The sequence below is a fragment of the Rhinoderma darwinii genome, chromosome 7 (genome assembly GCF_050947455.1).
Source record: "Rhinoderma darwinii isolate aRhiDar2 chromosome 7, aRhiDar2.hap1, whole genome shotgun sequence".
NCBI lineage: Eukaryota > Metazoa > Chordata > Amphibia > Anura > Rhinodermatidae > Rhinoderma > Rhinoderma darwinii.
In genome coordinates this window covers 141499785-141520504 of record NC_134693.1, presented here as the reverse complement: position 1 = coordinate 141520504, position 20720 = coordinate 141499785, and the positions used below count along the sequence as shown (strand labels likewise).

General features: G+C 42.3%; 1 protein-coding gene across 1 annotated transcript; it reads right to left on the bottom strand.

The window, feature by feature from the left end:
* Positions 1-64: 64 nt before the first annotated feature.
* Positions 65-19407, bottom strand: SUMF1 (sulfatase modifying factor 1). Its single transcript, XM_075831881.1, has 9 exons — positions 19164-19407; positions 18022-18195; positions 17659-17733; positions 16608-16690; positions 15361-15483; positions 9524-9638; positions 2034-2147; positions 1485-1544; positions 65-319 (listed from the first exon to the last, which is right to left on the bottom strand). Exons 1-9 carry the CDS (start codon positions 19377-19379, stop codon positions 221-223), a joined length of 1059 nt encoding a protein of 352 aa, XP_075687996.1. The 5' UTR covers positions 19380-19407; the 3' UTR covers positions 65-220.
* Positions 19408-20720: the final 1313 nt, after the last annotated feature.

The window sequence follows — 20720 nt, the reverse complement described above, 5'->3', positions numbered from 1 at the left end:
CCCCCAGAAATCGTATTATCTGACCCCCACCGCGCCGGCCACAAATACTCAGAAGAGGCGAAAAGAATCACAAAATAAATTTTATTGAGCCGATTTCTGTACAGTGAATGGATGGAAGGTAAATTGTGTTGGTCATTGGTCCGGTGGCACGGTGCCAGTACTGACTGCTTGGCGGCAGGTTGGGCTGGCATCTCCATAAAGAGTCCCTGGGTAACCTGCGTTATCTGGCGCTCGCTGCGCAGCGGAATCCGAGGTTGGAGGAGGAGCTATCAGGGGTGTTCTGACTGCGGGCGGCGCAGCGATACCTGTAGCAATAAGACTGCGAGGAAGGTTACAAGAGGAATTATTAAACGTGGCGCCGTGACCCTGCCCATGGTGACCACCCAGAAGAGCGTCACCACCTCATTGTATCTTCTGACCTGTAAATGGGAAACATTGTAGTCAAATTCCCCCTTAAAGGAGTCTTCCCGTTATATAAAGTGATGTCATATTGCGCTCTCCGGGACCCCCATCAATTTTGAGGCTAAAGGAGAAGCAGCTCTAATTTAGCGCTGTGTCCCCTTCTAAGTTTTCCCCGCGCTTTGGGCGCTCCGGGCCACCCGACTGCACCACGGCCCCACTAACTTGAATAAGGCTGTGCCGCAGTTCTCTATGGGGTCGGGGCGCCGCTGTGCGTGGAAAACCGGTGAAGGGAATGCCGCGCTAGCTCAGTATCAGTGGGGGCCCAGAGGTCGGACCCCCACCAATCATAAAGCAATGACATATCCTAGCAATAGGCGACCACTCTCTGCTGGCTGTCAGTGAATGAGCATGCTTGTTTGCATTCAGATGCTGAAAACCTGTCCTGACCTAATAGATTTCACAGCTGGGGGTTTGTTACAGTGTATCAGTGCAGCTAAGAGCTATCCACCTTGTTCAGTTCAGGACAGGCAATTGTGTTGCTGCGAGTTTAGCTCACAGGAGATGTTCTACACCCATTGTAACAAACCCTCCGCTGTGTGAGCAGGACTAGGTCCACTATCACTCCTGTAATGACATTCTCTGCACCACTGCTCGGACTGGACCCAAGGTGCCGGCTGGAGGCGACCGGAGGTGGAGTAGAGTGACACGTGTCTTATTTATCAGCCAGGGAATACCGGACGCCATGGCACCAGCACAGACGGGAACGACTCCGCTGTTAGGCCGCGCCATATAGGAAACCACAGCGTGGACTCCTGATGGGCAGTTACCCCTAGATGAGTCTGCCCCCTCACCGCATACAGAGGCAAGGCAGCGCTGCCAGGTCACGACTACACGAGGTCACATGATACGGACGTCGGTGGAGACCGCAAACCAGGATTTATGGACAGCAGATTTAAAAGGAGGGGCTGACCTTAGACCTTTCATACACCTATAGATCTACATATACACCCTAAGGGATTAGCTATAAAGGTGGCACCTCCTGCAGTGTAAGGAATGTGACCAGTTCTAGAGGATCTCCTCACCTTGTGGCACATGTACGACCCTCCTTTCTTTACTTTGTCCTTTCCTGAGCTCGGACCTTTCTGTACAAAGTAATGTCAAAAGAATAGTTAATAAGAAAAAGAATAAGTTAAGACACGGTTTTGCTGTCCCTCCCCCATGCTTTACACTGCAGCTCTGTTCCATTAGGACACAGCTGTGATCAAGACCTTTCTCTATTGAAGTCTGACTGTGGGCAGTGACCAGAGAATCGCTCCACCGCCTTCCAGATACACGAGGGGATATACGCTGCTGCGGGGAACGTCGTTTCTCTGCCCGGCTCTGTTATGGGAGAGATTCCTGTGACAGGAGTATTGTAGGGAATTGCTATGTGTGCAGCTCCTCAATATGTAAGTGTAGGGACAGCGAGGGGAGAACCAGCACTTTAAAGTACGTCCAGCCTTTCAGACTCCAATAGACAATGCAGCTGAGCTGGAGTCACTGATCAAGGCTTCAGAGCTGAACAGCAGCCCATGGGTCGGGTGGATTATATATATATATATCGGCTGTAACTCCAAGTCTTAACAGCTCACCGGGTTATGCGCCTCCTCTGCAGCGTGGCGGGTGCTCCACCAGTCCGAGGTCCATTCCCAGGCGTTTCCCACCATATTGTAAAGGCCATAACTGTTAGGTGGGAAAGCCGTGACCTGGCGAGAGAGAAGACGCAACAACAACGAAGGAAAATAAAATCAGTAATACATTTTATGTAGAAATAGAATTATTTTTTTCCAACTTTCTAAATCCTAATTTCACAGTTTGAGGCTGGATTCACACGAGCATGATCGGTCCGTAAAGGACGGAACGTATTTCGGCTGCAAGTCCCGGACCGAACACACTGCAGGGAGCCGGACTCCTAGCATCATAGTTATGTACGATGCTAGGAGTCCCTGCCTCTCCGTGAAACTACTGTCCTGTACTGAAAACATGATTACACTACGGGACAGTAGTTCCACGGAGAGGTAGGGACTCCTAGCGTCGTACATAACTATGATACTAGGAGCCCGGCTCCCTGCAGTGTGTTCGGTCCGGGACTTGCGGCCGAAATACGTTCCGTCCTTTACGGACCGATCATGCTCGTGTGAATCCAGCCTAACAGTAAGGCCTCATGCACACGACCGTGTTTTTGCGGCCGCAATTCCCCCGAAAATCCACGGGAGAATTGCGGCCCCATTCTTTTCTTAGGGGCCGTGCACACGACCGTAGTTTTTGCGGTCCGTGCCCAGCCCAGACCGCAGAAAGAACGGGCATGTCTTATTACGGCCCGGTTCTGCGGTCCGGGCTCATTGAAAACAATGGCCGCGGCCATGTGCATGTGCGGGCGGCCTGCGGCTGACAGTCCGCTGACAGTCCGCAGCCGGCCGACCCGAAAATCACGGCCGTGCACACGGCTACGATCGTGTGCATGAGGCCTAACTTTACAAATACTTCTGCAAAAATACTTCTACAGGTTTAACAGGTTCCCGACCGCTGGCCGTAAATATACGGCCAGCGGCCAGGGTCTCTAAAGTCCGGCGTATAGTATATATACGGCCGCACTTCAGAGACTGTGCACGCGCGATCGCGTGCACACAGCTCTATGCCCTGGCTGTTGCTAACAGCCATGGGCACTGGGCAGAATGTCAGGGGTCAATCTTTTGGCCCCTGAACATGTGATCGCTGTGACAACCAATCACAGCGATCACATGCATTTCTGCATAGAAAACAGTGTGCACGCGATCGCGTGCACACAGCCCTGTGCCCTCGCTGTTACCAACAGCTCTGGGCACTGGGCAGAGTATCAGGGACCAATCTGATGGTCCCTGATCATGTGGTCGCTGTGAAAACCTATCACAGCGACCACATTTGTTTTATTTTGACTTTTCTGGCAGTAAATCTCCTGCCTCTTTTCTTCTCCTCAAACATTGTTTCAGTTTGAGGAGAAGAAGAGACTCGGGAGAATTGCTGCCAGAAGATTACAGTTACAGTTACAAAAAAATACAGTTACACTCTAAAACATTCTCTGTATAGATAGATTTCTATCTATCTATACAATCTATACAATCTATCTATCTATCTATCTATCTATCTATCTATCTATCTATCTATCTATCTATCTATCTATACAATCTATCTATCCATCTATCTATCTATACAATCTAACTATCCATCTATCTTTTTTTCTATCTATCTACCTTTCTTTCTTTTATTCTATTAGAATAGGCAGGTAGGGAGTATATAATTATATATATATCCACATATATATAATATATATAGCAATAGCGGTTTATTTTTTTGTTAGCGGTAGTGTAGATATATATAGCAGTTAGTTTGTGTGTTTTATAAAAAAAAAAAAAAAAATAAAAATTTGTTTAGTTAGTGTTAGTGTTAGTTACGTTATGGCGAGGAAGTTGTTTAGCGCCGAGGAGGCATACGCCATGCTGTGGTCTGAGTCGGAGACCGCATCAGAGATGGCGTCCGAGATGGAACCTGTTTTAGGTAGTGACGATGACAGCGTCACTTCAGGTTCATCTTCAGGGGACGTTGTCCCTGATGCAGTCGAAACTGCAGAACATGAAAGTGCAGGGCCAAGTAGCGCTGTAGCACGGGACAGCCTGGTCCCTTCAGTCCAGGCTCTTGTATGGGCACCTGCCCCATCTTTTGGGCCTAGAATCCACGGATTTACGGCCACTCCTGGCATAACCGTGGACAATACAAATTTTGTCCAAATGGATTACTTCCATTTATTTATAACGGACGACATCCTAAATCAGATTGTCCACGAAACAAATTTATATGCCACGCAATATATAAGGCAGAAACCTTCATCCACCCATGCCAGAGATTGGACGCCCACCAATTTGCAGGAATTAAAAAATTTTTTGGGGCTCACCCTAAATATGGGTATTGTCAAAAAGCCCTCCATTAGGTCTTACTGGTCAACAAGACCCGCCCAAGCCACCCCAGTATATTCTGCAGTAATGCCCAGGTCTCGTTATGAGACAATAATGAGGTTCCTCCACTTCAATGACAACGCACAGGCCCCCCCAAGTACCGATGCAAACCGGGATCGGTTGTTCAAAATAAGACCGCTAATAAATTCCCTGAATAATTTATTTCTGCAACTCTACACCCCTGAGCAGAATGTAAGTGTGGACGAATCCCTCCTCAACTTCCATGGCAGACTTAGCTTTCGCCAATATCTACCTTCAAAAAGGGCAAGATATGGCGTTAAGCTCTACAAATTGTGTGAAAGCGGGTCAGGATATACCACCGCCTTCAGAATTTATGAAGGGCGGGACCGCACAATAAATGTTCCTGGATGCCCCCCTGATCTTTCCACCAGCAGTAAGATCGTGTGGGAGATAATGCAGCCTCTGCTTCACAAGGGCTACCACCTGTACTGTGATAATTTTTATTCCAGTGTGCCCCTGTTTAGGCATTTGCATGCTGCAAGGACTGGGGCATGTGGTACCATGCGCAAAAACAGAATTGGTTTTCCACAGCAATTAGTGGGGAAGCGCATGGTAAAGGGGGACTCCTGTGCTTATGCATCTGAGGAATTGCTGGCGGTCAAGTTCAGGGATCGCAAAGATGTGTATGTGCTAAGCACGATTCATACCGCAGGAACAGTGGCAGTGAGGGAAAGAGGGGCAACATCGGACAAGCACAAACCAGTGAGCGTGTCCGAATATAACAAGTACATGGGGGGGGGTGGATTTAAGCGACCAGGTTTTACAGCCCTATTTAGTAAAACGCAAAACTAAAACCTGGTACAAAAAGGTGGCCATTTATTTGTTACAGGTGGCAAATCCACAACTCATTTGTGCTCTACAAAAAAAACAGAGGCAGAGACACATACCTGGATTTCCAGGAGAAAATTATTGAAGGCCTCATTTTTGATGTTCAGGACACCCGAGAATGCCCCCAGTCTGAGGATGTCACGCGACTGACTGAAAGACACTTCGTCAGTCGGATTCCCCCAACAGCAACCAGAAGCAACCCCCAGAAAAAGTGCCGCGTCTGCAGAAAAGACGGGCACCGCAAAGATTCCCGATATTTCTGTCCCTCATGTCCCTCGCAACCAGGCCTGTGCATTGAGCCATGTTTTAAAAAATACCACACTGTTCTGAATTATTAGATTTTAGTTAATTTGTTGAAAATATATTTGCCCTACATTACGTTTTTATTTTTCCCCTGATTTTACTCCAAGGGTGAGGGAGGGAATGGGTGGGGGGTGAGGGAGGGAATGGGTGGGGGGTGAGGGAGGGAATGGGTGGGGGGTGAGGGAGGGAATGGGTGGGGGGTGGATGTCATGTTTGATGTTTTCTAAAGTTCATCTGCTGGAGAGCTCCATTTGCATTAACCTGAAATTTCTTATTTTAGAAAACCCCAAAAAATAAATTCCCATTGTACCCCTAGATGAATATTTTGGGATTTCTGCTTCAAGAGCAGATATTTTGGAAGTGTTATAGAAACTCTGTTGAGTTTTGTAAAACCAGCTTTGAAAAAAAGCGATTTGTGAAATAATCTTCTTCTATCGTCCGCCCTCCTACATCTCTATGTGATAAATAAGGCCACATATTTGGTATCCCCATGCACGGGAGAAGTGGCAGAATGTGAACGGAGATTAATTTTGGCCGTGGTCTATACCGTGTGTGAAAAATGCTGGTATAAACTGACGCATTTGCTAAAAAATTGCTAATTTTATTTTGATCCATCTTATTCAAGAAACTTTCAGAAGAAAACGGGACTGTCTAAAAATATGATAAACCCCTTGAAGGAAACCTTGTGGGGTCTACTTGTGTGAATGAAGTCATTTATGGGGTGTTTCTAATGTTTCAGCAGCATTAGGCCCCCCAGAAAACAGTATGCGGCTCTAAAATCAAGTGCAGAATTCCTGGACCGAAAAGGCCAAAAAGCCTCCTTTTATGCCAAGCCCTGGCACATGCCCGTGAATAAAGCACACATATTTGGTATCCCCATGCACGGGAGAAGTGGAAGAATGTGAAATGCGATGAATTTTGTCCGTGGTCCATTTTGTGTGTGAAAAAGCTAGCATAAACTGGCGCAATTGTTAAAAAAAAAAGGTAATTTTATTTTGTTCCATCTTATTCAAGAAACTTTCAGAAGAAAACTGGACTGTCTAAAAATATGATAAACCCCTTGAAGGAAACCTTGTGGGGTCTACTTGTGTGAATTAAGTCATTTATGGGGTGATTCTAATGTTTCAGCAGCATTACACCCCCCAGAAAACAGTATGCTGCTATAAAATCAAATGCAAAATTCCTGGACCAAAAAGCCTCCTTTTATGCCAAGCCCTGGCACATGCCCGCACAGTGAATAAGGCACACATATTTGGTATCCCCATGCACGGGAGAAGTGGAAGAACGTGAAAGGAGATGAATTTTGTCCGTGGTCTATACCGTGTGTGAAAAATACTAGCCTAAACTGACGCATTTGCTAAAAAAGTGCTGATTTTATTTTGTTCCATCTTATTCAAGAAACTTTCAGAAGAAAACTGGACTTGCTAAAAATATGATAAACCCCTTGAAGGAAACCTTGTGGGGTCTACTTGTGTGAATGAAGTCATTTATGGGGTGTTTCTAATGTTTCAGCAGCATTAGGCCCCCCAGAAAACAGTATGCGGCTCTAAAATCAAATGCAAAATTCCTGGACCGAAAATGCCAAAAAGCCTCCTTTTATGCCAAGCCCTGGCACATGCCCGCACAGCGAATAAGGCACACATATTTGGTATCCCCATGCACGGGAGAAGTGGAAGAATGTGAAAGGAGATTAATTTTGGCCGTGGTCTATACCGTGTGTGAAAAATACTAGCATAAACCGACGCAATTGTTAAATTCTTGCATTTTTTTCCAATTTTGCCCACTTTAGTGAAAAAAAAAAAAATGATATATACTGACAAATGCCACTAAAACAAAGCCCTATCTGTCCTTTAAAAAGAGTGTAAAATTCAAAGATGAACTTTATTCACCTGCTGAGTTATAGTCATGTAAAGAAGCGCATAGCAAAATTGTGAAATTTGCTCTGGTCATTTAGCTGTAAAACAGCCCAGTCCTTAACCGGTTAAAGGTGATAACTCCCAGCATTCCCTGCTGGATCAATGTCTGCACAGAGCTTGCTATGGTAATTTGCATTCTGAGAAGTGTGGTCTTTGCATCAGGCGCTGTACAGTCATCTATTGTAGAGAAAAACGTTGTCCCCGCCTCCCCCCCCCCCCCGCATTATAACAGCTAAGTTGTGTCTCCCAACAAGCTTGCTGACTGTTTCCAGAAGAAAAGTGAGCCCTACTGTGGAGTGGAATACAGAAAAGGTAATGTAATGTATGTACACAGTGACTTCACCAGCAGAATAGTGAGTGCAGCTCTGGAGTATAATACAGGATATAACTCAGGATCAGTGCAGGAGAAGTAATGTAATGTATGTACACAGTGACTCCACTAGCAGAATAGTGAGTGCAGCTCTGGAGTATAATACAGGATGTAACTCAGGATCAGTACAGGATAAGTAATGTATGTACACAGTGACTCCACCAGCAGAATAGTGAGTGCAGCTCTGGAGTATAATACAGGATATAACTCTGGGTCAGTACAGGATAAGTAATGTAATGTACATAGTGACTACACCAGCAGAATAGTGAGTGCAGCTCTGGAGTATAATACAGGATGTAACTCAGGATCAGTAATGTAATGTATGTACACAGTGACTCCACCAGCAGAATAGTGAGTGCAGCTCTGGAGTATAATACAGGATATAACTCAGGATCAGTACAGGATAAGTAATGTATGTACACAGTGACTCCACCAGCAGAATAGTGAGTGCAGCTCTGGAGTATAATGCAGGATATAACTCAGGATCAGTACAGGATAAGTAATGTAATGTATGTACACAGTGACTCCACCAGCAGAATAGTGAGTGCAGCTCTGGAGTATAATACAGGATATAACTCTGGGTCAGTACAGGATAAGTAATGTATGTACACAGTGACTCCACCAGCAGAATAGTGAGTGCAGCTCTGGAGTATAATACAGGATGTAACTCAGGATCAGTAATGTAATGTATGTACACAGTGACTCCACCAGCAGAATAGTGAGTGCAGCTCTGGAGTATAATACAGGATATAACTCAGGATCAGTACAGGATAAGTAATGTAATGTATGTACACAGTGACTCCACCAGCAGAATAGTGAGTGCAGCTCTGGAGTATAATGCAGGATATAACTCAGGATCAGTACAGGATAAGTAATGTAATGTATGTACACAGTGACTCCACCAGCAGAATAGTGAGTGCAGCTCTGGAGTATAATACAGGATATAACTCAGGATCAGTACAGGATAAGTAATGTATGTACACAGTGACTCCACCAGCAGAATAGTGAGTGCAGCTCTGGAGTATAATATAGGATGTAACTCAGGATCAGTACAGGATAAGTAATGTCATATATGTACACAGTGACACCACCAGGAGAATAGTGAGTGCAGCTCAGGAGTATAATACAGGATGTAACTCAGGATCAGTACAGGATAAGTAATGTATGTAGACAGTGACTCCACCAGCAGAATAGTGAGTGCAGCTCTGGAGTATAATGCAGGATATAACTCCGGATCAGTACAGGATAAGTAATGTAATGTATGTACACAGTGACTCCACCAGCAGAATAGTGAGTGCAGCTCTGCAGTATAATACAGGATATAACTCAGGATCAGTACAGGATAAGTAATGTAATGTATGTACACAGTGACTGCACCAGCAGAATAGTGAGTGCAGCTCTGCAGTATAATACAGGATATAACTCAGGATCAGTACAGGATAAGTAATGTAATGTATGTACACAGTGACTGCACCAGCAGAATAGTGAGTGCAGCTCTGGAGTATAACACACGCTCCGTACAAGTGATACACTGGCTTGTTTAGACAGGTGTATTTCAATCCCATAGAATACACGCATGTTAATTCACCCTTTTATTGCCAAATAATATCAAGCAGTTGAGCTACACTTCAGTCTTTTCAAAAACAAGGACTCACTGGTGCCGTCTGTAGGTAGCCATCTGCTCCTGTGTTTATGTTGGGGAAGTCCCCTTGCCAGACATTAGCGTAATGTTCTCCCTTTGGCTCCAGCTTGTTTCCCCATGGGAACAGTCTTAAAGAGAAAGTGTGACCGATAAAGATTATTAACCAAAGGAGAAACTACATACAAAGTAATGCAAAAAATGGCCCCAAACTACCCAAATATAACAGTCCTAGAAATCAGGGAAACTAATTACACAGGACACTATTGTTACTGAGCCGGGGTGCAAAGTGAGGAGCACACAGAAAATCAAAATACTAGAGATCCCAAATACTCTCCCCCTCGTGAGAAGTTGTCGACCGCTAACAGGCCACGCCCACTAAATGTGTGATCTGCAGTATTCCAATTTTCAGGATATTACTAATACAAAAGAAGAACCCGAAACATAAATAAGATTAGTAACAATTCTAGTTAGACGGATATCGATGCTGGGGTGACCTCCTCCTGAATTAGGTGGGAAATGTGATCCTATTTTTAGACTGATGGCGTTCACAGATCTGTAAAGCTGCAGAACGTGTTGTTAAGAACGGAAAATATCCATTATTTAACCTGATACTGGGACACTGACTCCAGCACCAGGGACATTGTGATATGGGACCGGGACTCTCACTGCCGAATCCAATGACTCATGAACTGCGCTGTCCAATCAGCTATAAGGGTATGTGCACACTGCTTATTTTCGGCCGTTTTTCATAAGCGTGTGAACATACCCTAAGGGTATGTTGACACACAAAATAAAAAACGTCTCAAAATACGCAGCTGTTTTCAAGAGAAAACAGCTCCTGATTTTCAGAAGTTTTTTAATCAAAGTCGCATTTTTTGCAGCGGTTTGGGAGCTGTTTTTCTATTGAGTCAATGAAAAACTGCTCCAAAAACGGCTGAAGAAGTGACATGCACTTCTTTTTCGTGGCCGTTTTTAAAAAATAAAAAACGCCCCGTCGGAACAGAACGCTGTTTTTCCCATTGAAATCAATGGGCAGATGTTTGGAGGCTGCTTCCGATTTTTCAGCCGTCTTTCAGTACGATTACGGCTAAAAACACTCTGTGTGACTGTGAACATACCCTAACACTGACACAATAAGCCACTTTACACTACGGCACAAACTACTAGAAAACTGCCCCTATATACAAGAATATAACTACTAGAATACTGCCACTATATACAATAATATAACTACTATAATACTGCTCCCTATATACAAGAATATAACTACTATAATACTGCCCCTATATACAAGAATATAACTACTATAATACTGCCCCTATATACAAGAATATAACTACTATAATACTGCTCCTATATACAAGAATATAACTACTATAATACTGCCCCCTATATACAAGAATATAACTACTATAATACTGCCCCTATATACAAGAATATAACTACTATAATACTGCCCCTATATACAAGAATATAACTACTATAATACTGCTCCTATATACAAGAATATAACTACTATAATACTGCCCCCTATATACAAGAATATAACTACTATAATACTGCCCCTATATACAAGAATATAACTACTATAATACTGCCCCCTATATACAAGAATATAACTACTATAATACTGCCCCTATATACAAAAATATAACTACTATAATACTGCTCCTATATACAACAATATAACTACTATAATACTGCTCCTATATACAAGAATATAACTACTATAATGCTGCCCCTATATACAAGAATATAACTACTATAATACTGCCCCCTATATACAAGAATATAACTACTATAATACTGCTCCTATATACAAGAATATAACTACTATAATACTGTTCCCTATATACAAGAATATAACTACTATAATACTGTTCCCTATATACAATATAACTACTATAATACTGCTCCTATATACAAGAATATAACTACTATAATACTGCCCCTATATACAAGAATATAACTACTATAACACTGCTCCTATATACAAGAATATAACTACTATAACACTGCCCCTATATACAAGAATATAACTACTATAATACTGCCCCCTATATACAAGAATATAACTACTATAACACTGCCCCTATATACAAGAATATAACTACTATAATACTGCCCCCTATATACAAGAATATAACTACTATAATACTGCTCCTATATACAAAAATATAATTACTATAATACTGCCTCCTATATACAAGAATATAACTACTATAATACTGCCCCTATATACAAGAATATAACTACTATAACACTGCCCCTATATACAAGAATATAACTACTTTAATACTGCCTCTATATACAGGAATATAACTACTATAATACTGCCCCCTATATACAAGAATATAACTACTATAATACTGCCCCTATATACAAGAATATAACTACTATAATACTGCCCCCTATATACAAGAATATAACTACTATAATACTGTCCCCTATATACAAGAATATAACTACTATAATACTGCCCCTATATACAAGAATATAACTACTATAACACTGCTCCTATATACAAGAATATAACTACTATAACAGTGCCCCTATATACAAGAATATAACTGCTATAATACTGCTCCCTATATACAAGAATATAACTACTATAACACTGCCCCTATATACAAGAATATAACTACTATAATACTGCCTCTATATACAGGAATATAACTACTATAATACTGCCCCCTATATACAAGAATATAACTACTATAATACTGCCTCCTATATACAAGAATATAACTACTATAATACTGCCCGTATATACAAGAATATAACTACTATAACACTGCCCCTATATACAAGAATATAACTACTATAATACTGCTCCCTATATACAAGAATATAACTACTATAATACTGCTCCCTATATACAAGAATATAACTACTATAATACTGCTCCCTATATACAAGAATATAACTACTATAATACTGCCCCCTATATACAAGAATATAACTACTATAATACTGCCTCCTATATACAAGAATATAACTACTATAATACTGCCCGTATATACAAGAATATAACTACTATAACACTGCCCCTATATACAAGAATATAACTACTATAATACTGCTCCCTATATACAAGAATATAACTACTATAATACTGCTCCCTATATACAAGAATATAACTACTATAATACTGCCTCCTATATACAAGAATATAACTACTATAATACTGCTCCCTATATACAGGAATATAACTACTATAACACTGCCCCTATATACAAGAATATAACTACTATAATACTGCTCCCTATATACAAGAATATAACTACTATAATGCTGCCCCTATATACAAGAATATAACTACTATAATACTGCTCCTATATACAAGAATATAACTACTATAATACTGCTCCTATATACAAGTATATAACTACTATAATACTGACCCCTATATACAAGAATATAACTACTATAATACTGCTCCCTATATACAAGAATATAACTACTATAATGCTGCCCCTATATACAAGAATATAACTACTATAATACTGCTCCTATATACAAGAATATAACTACTATAATACTGCTCCTATATACAAGTATATAACTACTATAATACTGCCCCCTATATACAAGAATATAACTACTATAATACTGCTCCTATATACAAGAATACAACTACTATAATACTTCTCCTATATACAAGAATATAACTACTATAATACTGCCCCTATATACAAGAATATAACTACTATAATACTGCTCCTATATACAAGAATATAACTACTATAATACTGCTCCTATATACAAGAATATAACTACTATAATACTGCTCCTATATACAAGAATATAACTACTATAATACTGCTCCTATATACAAGAATATAACTACTATAATACTGCTCCTATATACAAGAACATAACTACTATAATACTGCCCCCTATATACAAGAATATAACTACTATAATACTGCCCCTATATACAAGAATATAACTACTATAATACTGCCTCCTATATACAAGAATATAACTACAATAATACTGCCCCTATATACAAGAATATAACTACTATAATACTGACCCTATATACAGGAATATAACTACTATAATACTGCTCCCTATATACAAGAATATAACTACTATAATACTGCTCCCTATATACAAGAATATAACTACTATAATACTGCTCCTATATACAAGAATATAACTACTATAATACTGCTCCTATATACAAGAACATAACTACTATAATACTGCCCCTATATACAAGAATATAACTACTATAATACTGCCCCTATATACAAGAATATAACTACTATAATACTGCTCCTAAATACAAGAATATAACTACAATAATACTGCCCCCTATATACAAGAATATAACTACTATAATACTGCCCCCTATATACAAGAATATAACTACTATAATACTGCCCCTATATACAAGAATATAATTACTATAATACTGCTCCTATATACAAGAATATAACTACTATAATACTACTCCTATATACAAGAATATAACTACTATAATACTGCCCCCTATATACAAGAATATAACTACTATAATACTGACCCTATATACAAGAACATAACTACTATAATACTGCCCCCTATATACAAGAATATAACTACAATAATACTGCCCCTATATACAAGAATATAACTACTATAATACTGACCCTATATACAGGAATATAACTACTATAATACTGCTCCCTATATACAAGAATATAACTACTATAATACTGCTCCCTATATACAAGAATATAACTACTATAATACTGCTCCTATATACAAGAATATAACTACTATAATACTGCTCCTATATACAAGAACATAACTACTATAATACTGCCCCTATATACAAGAATATAACTACTATAATACTGCCCCTATATACAAGAATATAACTACTATAATACTGCTCCTAAATACAAGAATATAACTACAATAATACTGCCCCCTATATACAAGAATATAACTACTATAATACTGCCCCCTATATACAAGAATATAACTACTATAATACTGACCCTATATACAGGAATATAACTACTATAATACTGCTCCCTATATACAAGAATATAACTACTATAATACTGCTCCCTATATACAAGAATATAACTACTATAATACTGCTCCTATATACAAGAATATAACTACTATAATACTGATCCTATATACAAGAATATAACTACTATAATACTGCTCCCTATATACAAGAATATAACTACTATAATACTGCCCCTATATACAAGAATATAACTACTATAATACTGCCCCCTATATACAAGAATATAACTACTATAATACTGCTCCCTATATACAAGAATATAACTACTATAATACTGCTCCCTATATACAAGAATATAACTACTATAATACTGCTCCCTATATACAAGAATATAACTACTATAATACTGCTCCTATATACAAGAATATAACTACTATAATACTGATCCTATATACAAGAATATAACTACTATAATACTGCTCCCTATATACAAGAATATAACTACTATAATACTGCCCCTATATACAAGAATATAACTACTATAATACTGCCCCCTATATACAAGAATATAACTACTATAATACTGCCTCCTATATACAAGAATATAACTACTATAATACTGCCCCCTATATACAAGAATATAACTACTATAATACTGCTCCCTATATACAAGAATATAACTACTATAATACTGCTCCCTATATACAAGAATATAACTACTATAATACTGCTCCTATATACAAGAATATAACTACTATAATACTGCTCCTATATACAAGAATATAACTAGTATAATACTGCTCCCTATATACATGAATATAACTACTATAATACTGCCCCCTATATACAAGAATATAACTACTATAATGATTTACCTGTTCTCTAAACCCCCCCGACATGCGTATTCCCATTCCGCTTCGGTTGGGAGGCGCTTCCCGGTCCAGCTGCAGAAGGCCGAGGCGTCATTCCAGGACATGTGTAGAACAGGATGTTTCATTCTGAGGACAGCAGAAGAGGAGACGTCACCCAGAGATAAAATGGAGGTGAGAGCGGATTATCCAGAGCGCTGCGTATATAAACCTATAGCACTGCATATATTTCCTACAAATCAGCACGGATGAAGCCTTGGGTATAATTATTTAAGCAGAGACAAGTACATTTACCGAGAAGTCGGGCTATTTTTACCTCTGATTACAGCGTATGGATTACATAACCGTCTACAATGTAAAAAAAAACCTGCGTTTAATAGCGGCCGCAGTCATCTGGAATTGTGCTTTGCAACTGCAGAAAATGTATGTGATGTCAGGGCAATAAATATTAGATACATTTCCCAAACCCTCCCCCACTCCTTCCTACTGAATGTCAGTCTTCACTGTAGTTCTAGCATTCTATTCATGAATCGGCAAGATCAGAGCACGAGCAGTGCTAGAAATCCCGCCAGACATAAGAGTACGGAACAGGGACAAAAAAGGAATTTAAGGTAAAAATTTAACGTGGGAACAATATAAAAAATAAATTGTGCTTATGCTCAGGGAGAAATGGTGACCTCCTGGAACAGATTTTAAGGGGCTGCCATAAACAGCAGACATTGTGGGGGACCACGTTCGTCTTCCCTGCAGCATATAGCAAAAGGGAAGAAAAGCATGGCATCTAATGAAATCACGGGCGATCACTAAGGAATGGGGGGGGGGGCAGAGCAGGGAACCCCTCCCCCAGCTGACCATTTTATAGGATGATTAAAAACAGGGTTGTCGGACAGAGGGAACCCATATGCAGTATCCTTGTTCAGCTGCCTGTAATGTCAGTGCCTCGCTAGTGTTTGTGTCCTCATCTTGTCTTATGCTCCAGTCACATCAAAAGCTGCCTTTAGAATTTTGCAGATTTCCAGTGTTGCCAGGCAGCCATGATTCTGTAATGACCTGCAGTGCATTGTGGTAGATGTAGTTTTATGTATCCACAAGGCCCCACTTTTCACAGCAGCTTGACCAACCAGGGCATCAACCCGAGGGCAAACCGGCACCCAGAAGAATTCTGAATGCAGCTTTGGATGTGACTGGAGCATACAAGCAGACTCTACTATTTGCAGACATAATATGTGAGTGCACTTTATGTATTCAGATACCTTTCCAGGATATCGGAGTCCGGTCCTTCCGGATGCTTCCAGTCTGCTCCTTTTACCGGGAGCCACCAGGGAGCAGCTGCGACCTGGGCAAAGGATGACACCAACATCAGCACAAAGCCGTGTCGCCGCACATCTGTCAGGCTCCGCTCATCCCAGGCGTGAAAGGGACGCATGTCACAATCATTCTATATTCCCGTCTAGATGAGGAGCTGAGCAGCGGCGCCCGCAGCCACCACTGTCCATTCCATGTAAAGGGGGGGAGGGGGGTGCAGAATAAGTCACTGTCTTATTGTACAGTCATGACATGTGACACGGAGAAATCTGCTCCCGTCTGTAAAGAATTGCAGCCATATTAGACACACGATGTTAACCCATTCAGTGCTGCCGCCTCTATACATTCCCCTTGGTGAGCAGAGCGCTGTTTTCCACGTCCCAGCAGGATTACAGGATTATAATTGCTTTTCATCTAATTAGCACAAATGATAATTAGTTGAGAGATGTCAGTGTCCCCTGTGTGCACTGCAGCGAAGCTCGGACGCGGCCGGCCGCAATCAGAACAGAGGAAGAAATTCATTCTAAAGTCGGGTACTACAGATCCCAGCAATCTATTCCAGAAAGCCCTTTCCTGCACATTCATTCATTTTATACCATGTAAAAGGGCATTAATTCAGCATTAAGGGTTCATTTAAAGATTCCCCCCCCCCCCCCGATAAATATGTCAGCGGTTTGTTATATCTATGAAGGGTGACAACAAGCATGGCTGCCATTAGATGTCACACGGGGCTGTCATCCAGCTTTCTCAGACTGAATGGCCGATCTGTCTATCCTTCCATACAGGAGTCTGACTACACACAGGGAAGTTTGTAGTCTGTTACCATGGAGACACATAGGTCTGTATAGGAGCTGTTGACCCAAAATGGGAGGAGATTTTGCATATTTTAGATGCATTGGAACAATAAAAAAAATTGGTTACAAATGTCTACATATCTTTTAATTCTGCATATTAGTTTGCAGTGTGCATTGCGATTATCCAGTTACACGTTGGACTTACCGCCTTGTCAATTTCACTTTTCACTTCTTCGCTTATCAAACCTTCAAACACAAAAGAGTCACCAAATGTCTCTGCCTAGAAATATAGAAAGGGATGACTTGTCAATCAGCATTAGGGGGGGGGGGGGGGGAGAGAAACATTCACTTGCCAACAGTCCACAGCCTGAAATGGCTGATAACAGGGATCAATAGACTATTCGACTGGGCAGTAAATGGAGAAAAGATGTACTGCAAGGTTAGTGTCCCTTTAAGACCGTAATAACAATGAAACGGATGGGGGGACACGTTGGGAATATCATTATATCACATGTACACATTGTAGCTGGCGCTCAGCAGACACAGCTCCGCTATTCTCAGTTCTCACCTCGGTCACATAACCCGTCGTTGCCACAAACTTTTCAAACTCGGAGTTGCTGACTTCATATTTGTCCATATAAAATGAGTCAATGTGGACTCTCCGCGCCGGACTCTCTCCATCGGGGGGGATTCCTGGCTCATCCGTTCCCATAGTAAATACCCCGGAGGGGAGCAGGACCATCTGTGTAGAGGAAAGAGTCATCACATGTACCTGGATTCACTACACAGAGTCTACTGTCACCTGAGAGAATTACATTACACAATACCTGCCCTTATAAAGTGCCCCCTCCATTGTGCCGAGGTCACTCCACTGCACCCAGATATCTCTCCTGCCCCCTTCACTGTACCCAGGTCACTCTCCTGCCCCCTTCACTGTACCCAGGTCACTCTCCTGCCCCCATCACTGTACCCAGGTCACTCTCCTGCCCCCATCACTGTACCCAGGTCACTCTCCTGCCCCCAGGTCACTCTCCTGCCCCCTTCACTGCACCCAGATATCTCTTCTGCCCCCTTCACTGTACCCAGGTCACTCTCCTGCCCCCTTCACTGTACCCAGGTCACTCCACTGCACCCAGATATCTCTCCTGCCCCCATCACTGTACCCAGGTCACTCTCCTGCCCCCATCACTGTACCCAGGTCACTCTCCTGCCCCCAGGTCACTCTCCTGCCCCCTTCACTGCACCCAGATATCTCTTCTGCCCCCTTCACTGTACCCAGGTCACTCCTGCCCCCTTCACTGTACCCAGATATCTCTCCTGCCCCCTTCACTGTACCCAGGTCACTCTCCTGCCCCCTTCACTACACCCAAATATATCCTGACCCCAAATATATCTACTGCCCCCTCCACTGTACCCAGTTATCTCGCCTGCCCCCTCCATTGTACCCAGATCCCTCTGCTGCCCCCTCCATTGTACCCAGATCCCTCTGCTGCCCCCTCCACTGTACCCAGGCCACTCTCCTGCCCCCTCCACTGTACCCAGGCCGCTCTCCTGCCCCCTCCGCTGTACCCAGGTCACTCTCCTGCCCCCTCCACTTTACCCAGTCATTCTGTCCCCTCCACTGTACCCAGGAATCTCTCCTGCCCCCTCCGCTGTACCCAGCTAACACACATTTCCCTCCCTCTTTACGGACCCCGCTCCACTCTTTACATTGTTCCGATGTTTGGTCCCAGTCTCCTCGGTTGTCGGCTCATTGGCGTTCCGGGAGTATTTGAAGGCCGCCCCCTGGTGGTGACTATGTGCACTGCCCTCTCTCTGCGCAGAGTTACAGCCGCAGTTTCCGAGCGCCGGGGCCGGGCACAGCAGCGTCAGCGCAAACCACACACACCAGAGCTCGGGGTACAGCGGCGCACCGGGCGCAGCCATGATTGAGTCACGTGACACCAGTCAGCTGACCTCCTGCTCCGAGCACTTGTTACTTCCGGAGATAGATACATTGTAACGGGTTGTGTAAATAGAATGTAGATTAGATTAGATAGACAGACAGACAGACAGACAGACAGACAGATAGATAGATAGATAGATAGATATGAGATAGATAGATAGATAGATATGAGATAGATAGATAGATAGATAGATATGAGATAGATAGATAGATAGATAGATAGATATGAGAGATAGATAGATAGATAGATAGATAGATAGATAGATAGATAGATAGATAGATAGATAGATAGATAGATAGATAGATAGATAGATAGATGATAAGGACCTTTAAGGTGTTTTATAATAATCTTTTGTGGTGTATATTATTATTTACAATACTCATCTAAGCTGCTGCATAACTGCTTAGACATGAAACTGTCTATTTCTTCTCAGGCTTGGGGGCTTCATGGCTAAATATTGCATGCGCTGTGTTGTGCTGCAATCTCGTGAGCAGGGACGTAGCTAAAGGCTCATGGGTCCTGGTGCAGGAATTCAGCTTGGGCCCCCCTACCCCTTCACCAACACCACCAGAACCCTGCGCACGCCTATGCCCGGTCGCCTTGCCCACAGCCCCATAGCTGCCCCCGCACAATATAATTCTCCCATTGCTGCCTCCACACAGTATAATGCCCCATACAGTATAATGTGCCCCATACCGGCCCCATACAGTATAAAGCCCCCTATAGCTGCCCCATACAGTATAATGTGCCCCATACCAGCCCCATACAGTATAAAGCCCCCTATAGCTGCACCATACAATAAAATGCCCCCCATAGCTGTCCACACACAGTATAATGCTCCCCATATCAGCCCCCACGGTATAATGCCCCCATATCAGCTCCCCATACAGTATAATGCCCCCCATAGCTCCCCAAATAGTATAATGTACCCCATATCAGCTCCCCATAGAGTATAATGCCCCCATATCAGCTCCCCATACAGTATAATGCAGCCATATGTGCATAATAGAAAATTAATAAAATTACTTACCTATTCCCGATCCCACGCCGGGTGGAGGATCCTTCTCCTCCTTTGGTCTGTGATATGAGTGACTCGGCGCAGACTGGCGCCATGATGTCACTACATTGCGCCTGTCTGCGTCGAGACGCTCAGGGCACATTGAATGCTCGCTCCAGCATTGAATGGAATCGGGACCTCGGTTAGTGACTCGTAACCCCCCCAGAGGTCTTCACACGACCCCCAGGAGGTCGCGACCCACAGTTTGTAATGTATTGTATTGTGCAGTTTGCTGTGGAGGGAGGGGGGACTGTAATTTAACGG